This window comes from Falco cherrug, chromosome 8 (assembly GCF_023634085.1).
Source record: "Falco cherrug isolate bFalChe1 chromosome 8, bFalChe1.pri, whole genome shotgun sequence".
Taxonomy (NCBI): domain Eukaryota; kingdom Metazoa; phylum Chordata; class Aves; order Falconiformes; family Falconidae; genus Falco; species Falco cherrug.
The window spans coordinates 4,970,150-4,984,708 of record NC_073704.1 but is presented as its reverse complement, the minus strand read 5'-3'; the positions used below and the strand labels follow the sequence as shown (position 1 = coordinate 4,984,708).

Genomic DNA, 14,559 nt, shown 5'->3' with positions numbered 1-14,559 from the left:
TTAATAAGAACAATATGTCCCACTAAGCATTAATTACAGACAACGTTTCTGCCATGACCTTGCACTGGATTTCTACAGAACTGAGGTAACAGCCTACTAAGTATATTTTTTGAAAAACCTATGTTCCATTTTATTGGATCACAAATACATGTCAGCCAAATCTCTTGTTGCAGGAAGAATTCCAGCATTACGGTGTGCCACTGCACTGACCCAAAGAATAATGCATTTCATCGACACTTCCCCCAATGAGAAACACATGCATTAAGTACCAGCATCTCCCTTGTGACACTACATGGGATTTTACCAAAAATGGTAGCCAACCATTATCTGGTCTAACTGAAGCTGAGCTCATATTTTATGCCAAAGAAAAATTTCAACCCTTATGTAGAATTTCATAGCTCGGCACCCACCTTTTTTTAACTTCTTAATTTGTTCTCAATACTGAAAAATCTTTTCATTGATTGAAAGCTTCTTCTGACAAGTTACCCTTCTTTCATGAGATACTAAACAATTCAGCTTTGCAGCTTTTAAACACACTCATTTTTGAGCTTTATTACAGTTAATTATTTCTTAATGAAGTTTTTAATAAAACAGTCTGTTTATTAAGATGACACAGGTAAATGAATTTCTCTCAGGATTTATATCAGTATTAAATAAAAAGTACGCACAAAAATGAAATTTTAATTGCAGGCAGGTGTGTTTGGGGGGTGGGATTTGTTTTTTTCTTTTTAAGTCTATCAGCACAAAGTAGTAAAGGTTAAAGTTAGCTACATCAACAGGCAGAAACTGTCCACCACATCCTGGAATTCGTTCTTTCAAAAAAGGCAAATAAAAAAAGAATACAACATTTTTCAAGTGGAAGCTGGCCTTGCACAGATAGCACAAAATAATCACAAGCTTTCGTTTGCAAAAGCAACACATAATCAGCTGTATATATGTGAATAATTCTGCTGGCTTCCTAATACTCACACAAATTCACTCAAATGCATTTTGCAAATGCACTGTGAGACTGGATTGTAGGATTGAAACCATCACCCTTTGATACACCAACATCCACATTTTAAAACCACCACAATCACCTTCAGCCCTATTGCAATCATGTGAGAACTTCCATAGTCACGCATGCCAGGCATTCCCAGTTTGGCAGACATTGACACATAGGCTTCTGGTTCTTCAGTTCAACGTGTCCACAATTAAATTGTCCATATTTAGGTCCATAATTAAAAGGTTATCTTTTACACATTTTGTAATGGATCAATTGCAGGTAGCAGGTTCTGCTATCAGTGAGTGACATTTCTTACTGAGAATGGGTACAATCTCACTTGCCAACTTTGTATGTGAAGGCAGATATAATAAGCAATTGTAAACTGTTTTATATGACAGTGCGTATCTTTAAGGCATTTATCTCCCTGCAATATGGACCTCACTTCATAGAAGCAGCAAAGCATCACCCCTCCAGGGAAGATGCTACTGCCTCCTCCTCTGCAAACTAAAATCTTTAGATGAAGCCAACCACAGCGTATCATTTCTCAGAGGACAGCACTAAAGCTGAAATGAGTAGAAGTAGGAATCGCTTACAGATAATTCCAGGTGCACTTAACTGTTACCAGCAACTGCCAACAATATTTCGTGCTTCTTTTGGTAGTGTCAAAAGGCATGTAGGAAATACACGGTGAAAAAAATAGGTGATGAAGAAAGAATCTTACCATTGGCCCTGGCTTCCCAGGCATACCATGCTGGCCACGTCCACCCTAGACAGGAAAATAGCCAAGACAGAATATTTACAAAAAGTCTAATTAATTTTTTTTATTATTTATATATCGTTTTATAGCATTTTTGATAACAGCCTTACATACTAAAGCAATCACGGACATGCTGGATTGCAGAGCCCTCCAAACACTGGCATGGAAAACTTCTGGAAGAAATTATGCTCCCCTTCAAGTTAATGGATTTTTTCGGGTTTCAGGGAGGCCAGTATTTTGACAGTGTCATTGTATGGAGCACATAATGTAAACGGAGCACATAAAAGTCATGGGGAGAAATGCCAGAAAAAAAAAAATACTTGACACTGGATGTAAAGCAACAGAAAGAAATGTCTACTCAAAAATGACCTCATGTCAAGACTAATCTCTCTTTTTGCTAAAAATCAAAATATTTTTTAAGATGACAGCTTTATCACCTGGAATTAAATTATAAGACTTAAATTGAATGCATAAACTTTCATTTTAAACCTTTTTCCAGAAAAAAATCAATACATATTATTTCTAGTTCAGTATATTTTGGTGAAAATACCCTCTCACAAGAAATTTTGCAGAAGCAAAGATTACATTTCTGTATCACAGACAAAAGTGTTATGAGGGTATTTGCTCTCGTGGGCAGCTCTGGTATGAGAAATTACCACACAGCTAGCATTTGCCTTTTAAAACTGTTTTTCACTTTTGAAATTTATAGTAAAGGTCTCACACCACAAAACTTTGCTCAGTCCTAACTTTCTTAAGCTACAGCAGAACTCATCACGGAAGTGACTAGCAGTCACATGAATAAATAGTCAGGCTCAAGGATTTAAATTTAAGTAAAACAAGGGAAGAATTACAAGGAGAGAGAAGGAAGATCCTACTTACAGGGGCACCCTGTGGTCCAATTCGACCTCTTTCTCCTGGCATTCCTCTAGGTCCCTTAAGAAAGGACAAAAAGTGCACCATTCAGGAGCTCATCACGGCAGAATAACAGAAAGGGGAAAATATAGTTCACTTCATTTTTTTTCCCCCAATAGTGAAGAGAACATGTCACCCCCTCTTATTTTTATTTATTCCTTTGCTTCTTACTTTTTTTTTTTTAAACATACTTGACTTTTCCTTTGCTTCAAATAAGTTTTGCACTGCATCGCTCTTCAGCGGTCTGCTTAGTCTTCTTTATTTGCTTTTAATAAGAATGTGATGAGGTTCACTGAGACTACAGGCATGATAAGGACAGATGATGCGAACAACAGTTACAGAACCAAATTATTTTTTTCCCTCCTGCAGATGTAGCTTATCTTGTCCCATAGCAGGAAAGAAGCAGCAGCTTACATAAATCCCTGCAGCCTCACAGGCTTGCCTAGTGGAAATTTAATAGACTGTAATTTCTCTTTTCCTGTTCCAACAGTATTTCCAGGTTTTTAAACACATTAGAATAAATTCTGTATGTGCTCACCAGGGTCAATAATGCAATCTCATTTAGTATGTGCCATTCACAAACTAGGTTCCACTGTAGGGATATGTTACATTCTGCATGACACAAGATAGTGCTTCACTCAGAGATGTCATTATCTGATATCAGAAAGGTTCTTTGCTTCCAGAAGTGCTGCTGAGAGTTGATTTTTGGCGTGTTATACTGATCACAAGTATTCAGATGGCCAAAACCACATTTGAATGAATACTACTCTGAGAACAATTTTCTCCATTTCACTTCTATGTCATGCATGCTTATCCTCACCATAACCTCCCAAATCTGCTGTCCGTGGTGTTCTTAGCTAGTGGCTTTCTGACCTAAATTATTCCATTTCTACCTCAGTAACCTAAAATTTTTCTCATCCATATCACTCCATATGAAGCATCAGCATGTTAAAAAAAAAAAGTCATCTTACATTTACATGAGTAAGTAAACAGTCACATAACCTACATTCAGGTTTCTGTTGAGCCCTCTCATTTATTGTTATTATCTATGTCTCTGAACTGAGAAGAGTAACAGCTTACAGTGGACCAAATTTACTGTTAGAGTAATAGAAAACAAAGCCCTAATTAAGAGAAAGTTCCAAACCCCAAAAATTCCTATTGGCAATAACATTTACAGTCTTAAAGCCACTTCTGTAATATCCCATGCACATGACACTCACTAGAGGACCCGTTGCACCCATGGCACCTGTTGGTCCGGATTCTCCCTAGAAATGGAAATGAAATGACAAAATTAGAGGAAACGGGTTAGTGGGAAATGAAGTCACATGTATCCTCTGTGCTTATGTTAGACCTAAGAGACAGATCTGCATGGTCACCTGTGTGCATCACACACGTCAGGGGCACTGCTCCCCAGGCAGGTGGAAAATGCCATATTTACATGTTCCCAGTGAAGCAGATTTAACTCCTACCTGTTCCTACCGCACTGCCCACACCACCTATGGCACTGTCTCTACCAAGCCTGCTACTGTTGGTGCCTCCACAGAAAGGAGTAGGCAATCTCAAGAAAGAAGTCTTTTTTCTTACACCAACTCTCCTTAACAACCCATTTCACATCTAAATTTAGATTTTGGAAGATTCACTTCATTTACTATGTTTATAACCTAAAGGAATAGTTCTGTTCCACCTATGGTTACCACCAAAAATTTTTTAGCATCAGTGCTGATCACTGTGGAAAAGCCAAAAAAAAATGTGTTCTATGCTCCTTTAAAATAACTTTTAATCCCTGTTGTAAGGATTGATTCCAGCTGGCTATCCTGTGTTATCACTGCCTTGAGCTGAAGTTGTAAGGGTGGTGCCATTACCAGTGAGGGTCAAAAATTCTAAGAGAAGGAAATTGTTAGGTGAACACTAGTCAGCTTGATAAAATACTTGCTCTGTCCTTTCCAATACCAGTTTCTTTTAAGCCAACCTCTAGTTTGGTAACCCACAAGAGAGGAGTCAGGTTTTAGTTATGAATTTATTTTATTTTAATATGTTAAAGAAAGTCAGGAAACTGGTTTTCCTCTCGCAGCTTGGTCACATCAAGCCAACAAGAACCACAGACTGCCCGAGTGGAAAACTGCAAGACGTGCATGGGCTGTCTGTTAACAGATTTGTTGCCCTGGGTATTCTGTAGGTGTCACAGACAGGCTGCAGTCAGTTCACCCCGTGCAACCAGAACTGAGCCCCAGCTGAAACTGTGGCTGGTGCTGTTGAACTCTCTTACTGTCTAAAGCCCAGACACGTCACTGTGTGGCAGTTTTTACGTGGATCAAATGCACAGTAAAGATGGACAATCCCATGTAGCCTCCCCAGCCCACACAACCCATGCTGACAGGAGAGGGTACAAAGCCATGTTCAAAAGATCTACCAGCTTCCATTGTTTTGGCATTACAGGACACAAGCTGAAGCATTTAGTTCTTTGGGCTGTGAAAATACCTTTGCTCCAGCTGCTCCAATTTCACCTTTTGGACCGTCAAGTCCTTTCAATCCCTGTAAGTTATAAAAACATGGAGAAATTACATTTATATACATACACGCAGAGAGCATTCCAACTACTATTGTTAAAATACCTCAATACTAAAGTGTTAAGGATGGATCTGAGGTGGCAACAGTAAGAAAGGAAAAAATAAAGAAAAAAAACCCCACAGATGGAATAAAGTTTTTAAACATTTCCTAAATGGAAACCATTTGTACAAGGTACATTTCCTTGGATTTGGTTTCCTTTTTAAAACAAGAATGTTTGAAAAAAAAATAAATCCTAAAACAACAAGGAGGAGGCTCTGAGCCACAGGAAACCTATTTATTCCTCCCCAAAGTAAAATTCTGGCCAGAAAACTTGGTAATTTGTAATCACTCCATGTCGCAAACATATCCACCTCTCAAGCTCCCCACCCTAATGCAAGACTTGCCAAAAAGCAAGAGAACTGTCAGGTTTGTGCCTCCTGAAGCTTGGCAGGGCTCATGCAAGCTCCTTCCAGATTCCCAGAACATTTGAAAATAGAGTGAAGAAAGCACTAGAGAATATTATACAGAGGTCAGCTTAAAGGGGAACAGAGCGCATTTTCTGCAAAGCCCTCCTCTCACATGCCAGTAATTGTGCTACAATTGGCAGGTCTACTGTGTAGTCAAATTGACCATAAAAGAAAAAAAAAAAAAAAAAAGTTCAGTATCTTTACACTGAAACTGCCTGGAAACATCGTCTATAAGGAGAGGGGAAACCTTGTCTCTTACCCTGTGACCCTTGAGACCCGGGAGACCAGGAGCACCAGGAAAGCCTCGAGGCCCCTAAGTAGGAAGAAGGCAAAACCCATTACATTTTGATTTCTGCAGCTAAACCTAGCAATAACGCTGCTAACAGGGAAGAGGGTAGCAGCATTAATACCAACACTCCTAACCCTCCCTCCCCTTGGTGACATAATACAGCGAGGCATAGCCTTTGAGCGCCTCACGGATGATATAGCCCAACAAGCTATAAAGGACTCATTTTTTTGAGTCTTTGAGACTAAGACAGTCTCAGCATTATGCACATTTTCACTGACATGAAAAACTTTATCATTTACATCAGTGTACATTCAAACCTCAAATGTTAATAGAAGTAATAAAATAAAACCAGTGCTAGAACAAGAGTCGAGGCTTTATATGGAGAAACCTTAATTAAACAGAGATCAAAACTCAGAGGTATGACTTAAAATAAAATAGAAAGTGAGATCGAACTGCACACTGTACATGTTCTTTCAAAACATGTCAGTCAAGTAGCATGATAAATAACTGCTACTAAAGCGCATTTAGCAATTAAACCACAGCTGCCTTGCACTGTTTCCTACCAAGTTTCCCAATTTCTTTCTCAGGAAAGACTAAGTAACGGAAGGGAACCTCATGTCAGAATACTGGTCACATGAATTTATAATAGAAATCACATTAACACCTTCTCAGATAACAACAATTCAGCAAACTGCTTCAGCATATCATTTCCTCCTTGATGGTATCTCTGAATCACAGTTCTCAAAAAGGTTACACTTCATACATTTTAGAATAGCAAAAAAACACACAAAGCTATATTATAGAAAACGAAGCATCATGAAGCAACACTGATATTCAGAAGAGCAAAAAAGAGCATCTGAGATCTCAGCATTAGAGAACTTCGGCCACAGACAAGCTGCTCCCTTATTAGCATCAAGGAATGTGCGAAAGGTCTTTGTCTTCCCACAGCCAACTATACGCATAATGTTTGATCATGAAGTTCAGTGGGAAATTACTCCACAGTGTGCAGACACCTAAAGGGAAAATGACTTTATAAAGGTATGAAATTTCTGGAATTAATTGATTAGAGTTCTTGAAATTATTTATACTCCGTGAGTTTCTCAGTGAAGAACGAGCTCTGTTGTCATACAAGGTCTTGCATGTAAATTATGCTTGTTAAGCCTGAATGTAGCCCATAAAAAGCATTTATTTGGCCCACACTCCGTGGTATATGTATAGCAGCTTACAGAACTCGGGCAATTGAATGATGAAGCGCACACATGGGACAAGTCACATGGCAAGGAGGCAAATCATGCACAAGGGGAAAGAACCATTGGGTGTCCCTAGCACTCTGTGAGCCTTGCCATTGATTAAGAGATGGCAACTGTCATGATAAACTATCAGGGACTTCAGTGCTATTCTCTAGAGTGCTCTGCAATTGCAACAAACTCTTAAAGATATTTTTTTTTGTGTCGGTGTGCAGTTGCAGTATGTCTTTCCTTCATTAGAAAGCCTCCTAAAAGATGTTTTTATCGAGCAAAACAGCTTGATCTGAACAGAACAATACTCCACAGACTACACCTGCCTCAAACAGCTTAGAAAGCATTGTCTTTGATCCATCAAACTTAGGAGGAAATCATAGGAAACAACAATTCCTTGTTAAAAACTCAGATCTCTCTCCAAGAGATCGTAGCTCCAGTTGCTAACAAAATTGCCAGGCAAGAACTGGACACTTTAAAAGAAAAAGAGGCAGCTCAAGAGGTGATGTGAGTCAGGTGGCTTCAATTCTGGGGTTTATCTGTCCCCTTTTCAGCCACACTACAGCTCCTTTCCAGGTACAGAAACTTGACTAATGAAGGCAGAACTCTTAACAGGGGCCAAAATGTTTTTCTTTTATTTCTAGAGTGACCAATGGCAATTATCCTCTGGAATACAAGTACATATTATTTGGAAACCCTTTAATTGCATTTGCATATTGAAAAAATATATAAAACCAAATTAAATATGTCTATGATAAAACTGCCTTTCCCCTCGCCCTTGGACTGCTTGTTATAAAGGTAAACACTGAACATAAAACCGAGGTAAAGGTAAACAGTGCCACTCCAATCTGACATCATTTTAACGACCTCTGAGCACTTCCTGCACATGGCTTTGAGTGACCATGTGAAATACTGGGAAATGGAGTGTAATTGGTGTGTGCTATCATCTGTTTGGTGCATATTTCATCTATAGAACAGCTGAAACATACACATGCAAAATGCCTCTCAGGATTAACTCAAGGACCTGTCTGGTTCTGAGCTATCACTCATCTGGATCACGAGAGTAAGCTAACACAAGTACTTCTGAAATTGAATGGCAGAGCTTTGCACTCATTATTAGAAGAGAGAGTGATGGCATGAGTATGATTATTTTGCTAAAATGTAAATTATCTTTCTCTTACTGGAGATCCTGGAAATCCAGGCTCACCGGATTGTCCTGGTCTACCGGGTTCACCCTAAGGAAAGAAAGAAAAAGAAAAAAAAAAAAAAAAAAAAAAAAAGGAACACATGAAAATAGCAAATGTGAAAATTAACTACTCTTATCACTCTTCCATTCAAACATATGCAGACATTCACACCAGTATTATATATTTTTTCTTTGCCATAATGATTTGAGTGATATAAATCCACTGCACATGACCAGCAACGTGCATTAGACACACTATCTTAAAAAAAAGGGTTTTAACAATGAATTGTGAGAACTCCAAACTGCATCTCAGCATCACAAGATGGCACTGCAATGTAGTTTGCCTGTGAATTAACGAGGCAACCTTTAGACATTCTCACACAGAGTCAAATTGCTTTACTTTTCCATAGCAAAAGCAACTAAAACTGTATAATTTCATTCCAGGTTAGCGACTGTTTTTTGTGTGATGCAATAGGAAAGAAAATATGGTAGAACCAAATGAGCATGTTTCAAGGATTACTCTAAGTCCTCCAGAGTCACAACTAAACATCCCTGCAGGCCGCAGGAATATGAAAGGTTTCAGGAGAGTATTTTCTGGACAGAGAGGAGGTAAAGTGCTTCCTTCACGACTGCAATCAAATAAAATCCACACATACATTGGAAACAGAGGACATTCTTAGAGCAGTATGGAGATTTGGCTTCATTACACTGTGAGTTAACTCCTTCCAAAGGTTCTTATAACTCCTTGCATGGTTTAATGGGAAAGTCGCTGTTACACAAGCTATGGTGATTTTTATACTACAATGTCTGTCTGGCATCTGCAGTCTTCAACTCACTTCCAAGTTACAAATTACAATTCAGATGGATTTAGTGTGCTTTGCAAATAAATAATATACATCTACAGGTAAATTCTTATGCTATTTTGTGCAGTACATATATACTTTGGTAACATAATACATACATTTTACATATATGTGTATATACATGGATAGAGTCATAAAATCAGTTACAACATATTATTAAGAAGTTAAACAAAATGAAATACTAAAATGTTATTATCCTGATCCAAGCGTTTGTTATCATTACAGTTCTTCTATGTCATCATGGAATCCCAAAGAGAGGCGATGCCTCCAGTTGCCCCCTCGCAACTGTGGATTATTATTATGTCTGATTTCAAGAAAGTCATCTCAGCTGAAGAACTGGTTGCGGCAAGAAATAATAAAGAGCCAGTGCTTAAACCTTAGGTATAATGGTGACATGTAAGGAAAAGCAAGTAGGGTTTTGAAAAGGCTTGCTAAGATTTATAGTTATGACACTGCACTTAATGAGGAGTAAGATTACAAAGAAAGATAAGTAGTTACAACAGGCACATCTGCTGATTAGGCAGTCTCAAAGATGCCAATTGTTTGTCTTATTAAAAGTAAAACAAGATACAAAGAATAACAAACTTACATCTTCACCAGGTTTGCCTGGAGGTCCCTCTGGTCCACGAGAACCAACTGGACCCTAAGAAATAAACATTTGTAGAGAATACAATTTAGCCATCACTAAAATATTTATTTGCTCCATTTCAAAGTCTGGTTTTATAAAAAGAGATGTAGCAAAAGGATGATTTTATGCCTAAGCACAATGTCTTGATTTTGTGGTGTTCTTTCTAACCATCCTGTCCCTAAGAAACCTGCATTGTGTTATTTAAAAACATAGGACAGATTCTTTAGGAGAAAAAAAAAAAAAAAAAAAAAAAAAAAAGCATCCAAAAATCACAATTGCTATTGTTCCAAATCTCTAGCTCTTGCTTTTACTTTTGAATCATTTTATTGCCTCCAAAACCGAAATATTCTTATTATCCTTTGTGTAAGTTACACTACCAGGTACAGTTTCACTGATGTTTAGCCATCCTTAGTCTGCATAGTATAATATATATTACATTATAGTATAAACATTTTAAAAAATTATTGTCTATACTATAGCCATTATTATGCATATTCAACAAAATTCAAATTTTCTGATTCAGGAAAACATGCTTTTAACATCACAGCTCTTGACTGAAGTTATTTAACAGCTTTGGCTGAGAGAATGCGAAGAAAATACCCGTTCAGAAGTAAGGAGGTATAACATATTGCTTGCAATTTTGTTGTAGAAATGTTTGTATTTAGTGGTCTTACCATAGGTCCTGGATCCCCAGGTTCACCAGGTGGGCCTGTGGGGCCAGCGCCACCCTAAAATTAATGAGAGATGAATACAGTTACAAATTAAAAAAAAAATATTGTAAGGATATATATTAAAATCACAATCAGGGAAATCACAGCCCACAGGACAATCTGGATTCTAGTTCAGAATCAGCTCACATTTTAAAATGAGTGAAAGCTGGATACTAGAATCCCTCTGACTTTAGATAAGCCCTGTGCCATACACAAATACCATGGGAAACACCACCATGCCAGTACTGAAATCAGAAGAGTCACTATTTTCATTGCTGTCCCCTCAATAAAAAATGTGTGTTGGGTTAAAACCTTGTTAGAGGTCTAATGAATTGTTCTTTTTAATCTCTGTGCACAGAGTACATCTGGAGCAGAGCCCCTGAGAGTGGTATGATTAGATTCTCCTCTCGACGATGCATCATTGAAGATGGACATTGCCTCAGAGGTGGACACACATGCTGGTTACTCTGTGCTTGACCTTCACCTCTGGCCAATTTTCTTAAATCCCCTGAGGTGAAGCACTTACTTGTTTTCCTTGGAGACCTTGAGGACCTCTTGGACCCACTGGACCCTATTGAAAACATAACTTGTTACACACTGGAAAACACCCTTGCCCAAGTAGTTCCCCAAGTAGTTCCCCAAGCTGCTCCAAAGACAGCAAAATGGCTTGATAGTGATCTCCCAGGTAACGTTTCTATGGTCAAACCCTCAGAAAGGCTTTTACTCAGGAGACTGGCGAGATGAAATACAGAAGCAGACCAAATGGAAATCTTCAAATTCAAAAAGCCACAGGAGTTTAAATCCACTAGCAGCTGAAAATATGGGCTTGCTTCCTTTCTGGAAGTCTACAGAATCAGCCAGAATAACAAGGTTGCCTGTGTAGCTCCACTGAAAAAAAATGTAATAACAGAACAGACTTGGGGGGAATAGTCTTGCCTTGAAGGGAACCCCATCACTCAGATTAATCTCATAATGGAATCAATTACAAAATAAATTAATGCTGCTGTTCTCAGCCATGAGCTGAGAAGCAGCGATGGAAGGACCTATTTTCATGAATCACAGAAACCACCAAAACAGCTTCCAAATGACTGTGGTTTGTTACAGAAAATTCAGATTTCCCCTTAATAGGTTTCATAGGATTTTTAGGAAAAATAGTATGCTTAATTGTAACTTATGAAGTAAACGTAACCTTGTTTGAAATTAATTCTCTTGCTTCTAGCAATACAAAAATATCTACAGCAGCCAACAACTTAAATTTTGAAAGAGGCTCCAGGTTTATGTCTTTTACACACAATTCATTAATTTTTACTGATTTTTACAAAACAGCTGTAGAAGGGTTAGTAATAGGTCATTTAAAAATTCTAATTGACATCAAAACAAAACAAAAATCAATGGTTCAGCTGTCAGTTACTCAGTTCACAAGGAAAGGAAAAAAGGGTTTTGCAGAACACAAGGAATCAACCCAGACAGTGAGTGCCAAACAGCTTCAGTAGACTTTGTGTAAGGCCTTAGAGAGACCTAGATACACTAATATCAAAAGGAACCATACTCAAGAATGACAAAAGAAGAGGCAGAATAAGAGATGAAATGCCTCAAGACAAATTGAGTGAAAGGATTAAGCAAAACGATGGAGGGCAACAGAATAAGACTTGTGGAACAAATCGTTGTACGCGCACACAACAAATTTACCGAAGAGAGACAGTTGTAAAAAGGGAAAGCAAAGAAATCACCACAAAAGTCAACCCGAAGGCAAAACATCAGATTAACTGTAGAATCTTTCAAACGTGACTAAAACCAAGATTCAGGTGGACAAACTCATGGACAGTACAGTTCCTAAGGGATGGTTTCCTTAAGAACGAATGTTCAAAGTAACAGCAAAGAGGGTAACAGTATTTTCAAGATATCACAATGTGATAAACACATGTAGTGAGAAGAGATGCTATTCAAAAACAACCCCTTGAGTTCTAGCAGAGACAACTAAGGGTGGTGAAACTGCTTTCACAGATGGTAAAAAAATCCCATGTTCCCATTAAGTCAGCAATGCACTAAAAGTAAAGGGCATATCAGGACAGCGAGAGATGCCAGTGATAAAACTGGACCTACTGGAGAAGCAGAATGTCTGCCTTAAAATAATAAAGCAGAGCTTTCAGGTAAGAGCTGGTTTCAGAATTTTTGTAATTACTACCAAAACTAGCTGTCTTTGATGTTACAATGTGAAAAGAAGCCTTCAAAGTTACTTGTTTATTCTGCTTTGTGTTATACCTCGCACTTTTCAGTTACTCTGCAGTGACTCAAGATAGGGGAAAATCAGGAGCTGGTTTTCTTTCTTGTACCTTACTGTTAGCAGCTGTTATATTTCAGGAGGGAAGGAAGACAACAAGAAGCTAGAAGTGCTGGGGAGGGGAAACTTTTCATTTAATAGAAGAATATTTTTCCACTTTTTTCCAGGTACTGTACAAAACTGCACTAGAATCCAATGTACATCCAGGTTCTAGAGGCATAGGAAGTTGAAGAGGATGAATTCCCCTCTGGGTTTTTGCATATGCACTCCACTGCCACCCTGTCCTAAGCACGGGGCTAATCTGGTCTTACCACTGCACCAGGCATCAGTCCCATCTGACTGCCGAGCCCAGATTTCTCATCCAGTCCTGCCATCTGAGCTGAAAATGGCTGAAAAAGATAAGAAGGGTGATTTTAGCTGTCAGTCATTTTGATGGTTCATAAGGCAGAAATCTATGTGACCGCATCTTCATTATTTTCATTGGCTTTGCAGCACTAACAACTAAATTCTTGTTTTAATCATTAAAATAGAACTTCTTTCCTGTAAGTTTGAGGTGGTTTAAGGCTTCAAAGGCTGCTCGAATGCATCATATTATCTGCTTACTATCTGACTGTATATCCACTTTAATATTAAAAAATGGGAAAATGACCTAAAAAGAGGAAAACCTCTCATGAAATTAATTAGATTCCTTTTACCACCACCTAATTTAAATCACACCTTAACTTCACCTGCAATATCCCTTTATGCCTTCTAAGGCTTTCATTTTTTCCACTCACCCTCCTTCAAATTTAGAAATATCTTCAGCTAAATGGAAATTTAGCTGATTTCATGATTGCAAATGAGAATTTTTAAGCCTGTTGCCCTTATGCAGCAAAACTGAAGGCCACTGCTGTTCACGCCAATTCACAGAGACAAATGCGTTGGAGCAGGGAGAACCCTCAGTGCCCTCCTTGTTCCGCAAACACATAGTTGAAATCAACAGTTTTATTTTGCTTCATTCAAAGCCAAATCTTCACTCATGGCAACCCAGAGCTTACAGTGGCTGAGGAGCAACAGCACAAATGCCATTCAAGTCTTCCAAGAGTTACAGTTTGTTCCACATCAGAATGGTCCCCAAACACATTTTCTGCAAGGCTGGAGAGTGCCTAACTTCAGAGACAGGAGTACAAACCAAAAATGTCTTCGATCTCTGGCCACACCTATTCCTTCACATTTTCTGTGGACGCCTATGAAGGATGGTGGTCCAACACCCACCCTGGTGCTTCTGTGACTCTAAGGGATTCCTCTGTGCTGAAGATATTTACTTGGGCTGAATCTGCTGGATTCAGGACTATTTGGAAAAGTGGTTAAGTGAAGAAATGCTGCCCAAACTTGCAACCATTGGCCTAACATGAATATTTATTGCCAGTATAACTCTACTGTTTTCAGTAACGTTGCAGGAACAATGGAGTGAGAAATCAAACCAGATATCTTTGAAACGGTAATAAATGTGTAACTGAGTATTCTTGAGAAACTCAAATATTTGTTTAATTATCAATCATAATTAGTGTTACATGGAATCTGGGAGGTGGGGTGGTAGTGGAGGAAAAAGTCTTGCAGAACACCTTGTCTGTATGTCTGTATGGCTGGTTAGCCCTGCTTTTCACAAACAATTCCTTACTTAATCTTCTCAGTGTTGGTCTGAGCAATTCCAGCA

General features: G+C 38.5%; 1 protein-coding gene across 1 annotated transcript in view; it reads right to left on the bottom strand.

Annotated features, from left to right (window-relative positions):
• The window catches only part of COL5A2 (collagen type V alpha 2 chain), a 112,986-nt gene that overhangs the window by 31,885 nt on the left and 66,542 nt on the right, over positions 1-14,559 (bottom strand). The window contains exons 8-17 of the mRNA XM_005440448.3: positions 13,175-13,252; positions 11,109-11,153; positions 10,547-10,600; positions 9,834-9,887; positions 8,377-8,430; positions 5,928-5,981; positions 5,133-5,186; positions 3,875-3,919; positions 2,622-2,675; positions 1,707-1,751 (exon numbers count right to left, since the gene is read on the bottom strand). Of these exons, the coding sequence (XP_005440505.2) occupies positions 1,707-1,751; positions 2,622-2,675; positions 3,875-3,919; positions 5,133-5,186; positions 5,928-5,981; positions 8,377-8,430; positions 9,834-9,887; positions 10,547-10,600; positions 11,109-11,153; positions 13,175-13,252 (537 nt within the window). The remainder of the gene's footprint in view (positions 1-1,706; positions 1,752-2,621; positions 2,676-3,874; positions 3,920-5,132; positions 5,187-5,927; positions 5,982-8,376; positions 8,431-9,833; positions 9,888-10,546; positions 10,601-11,108; positions 11,154-13,174; positions 13,253-14,559) is intronic.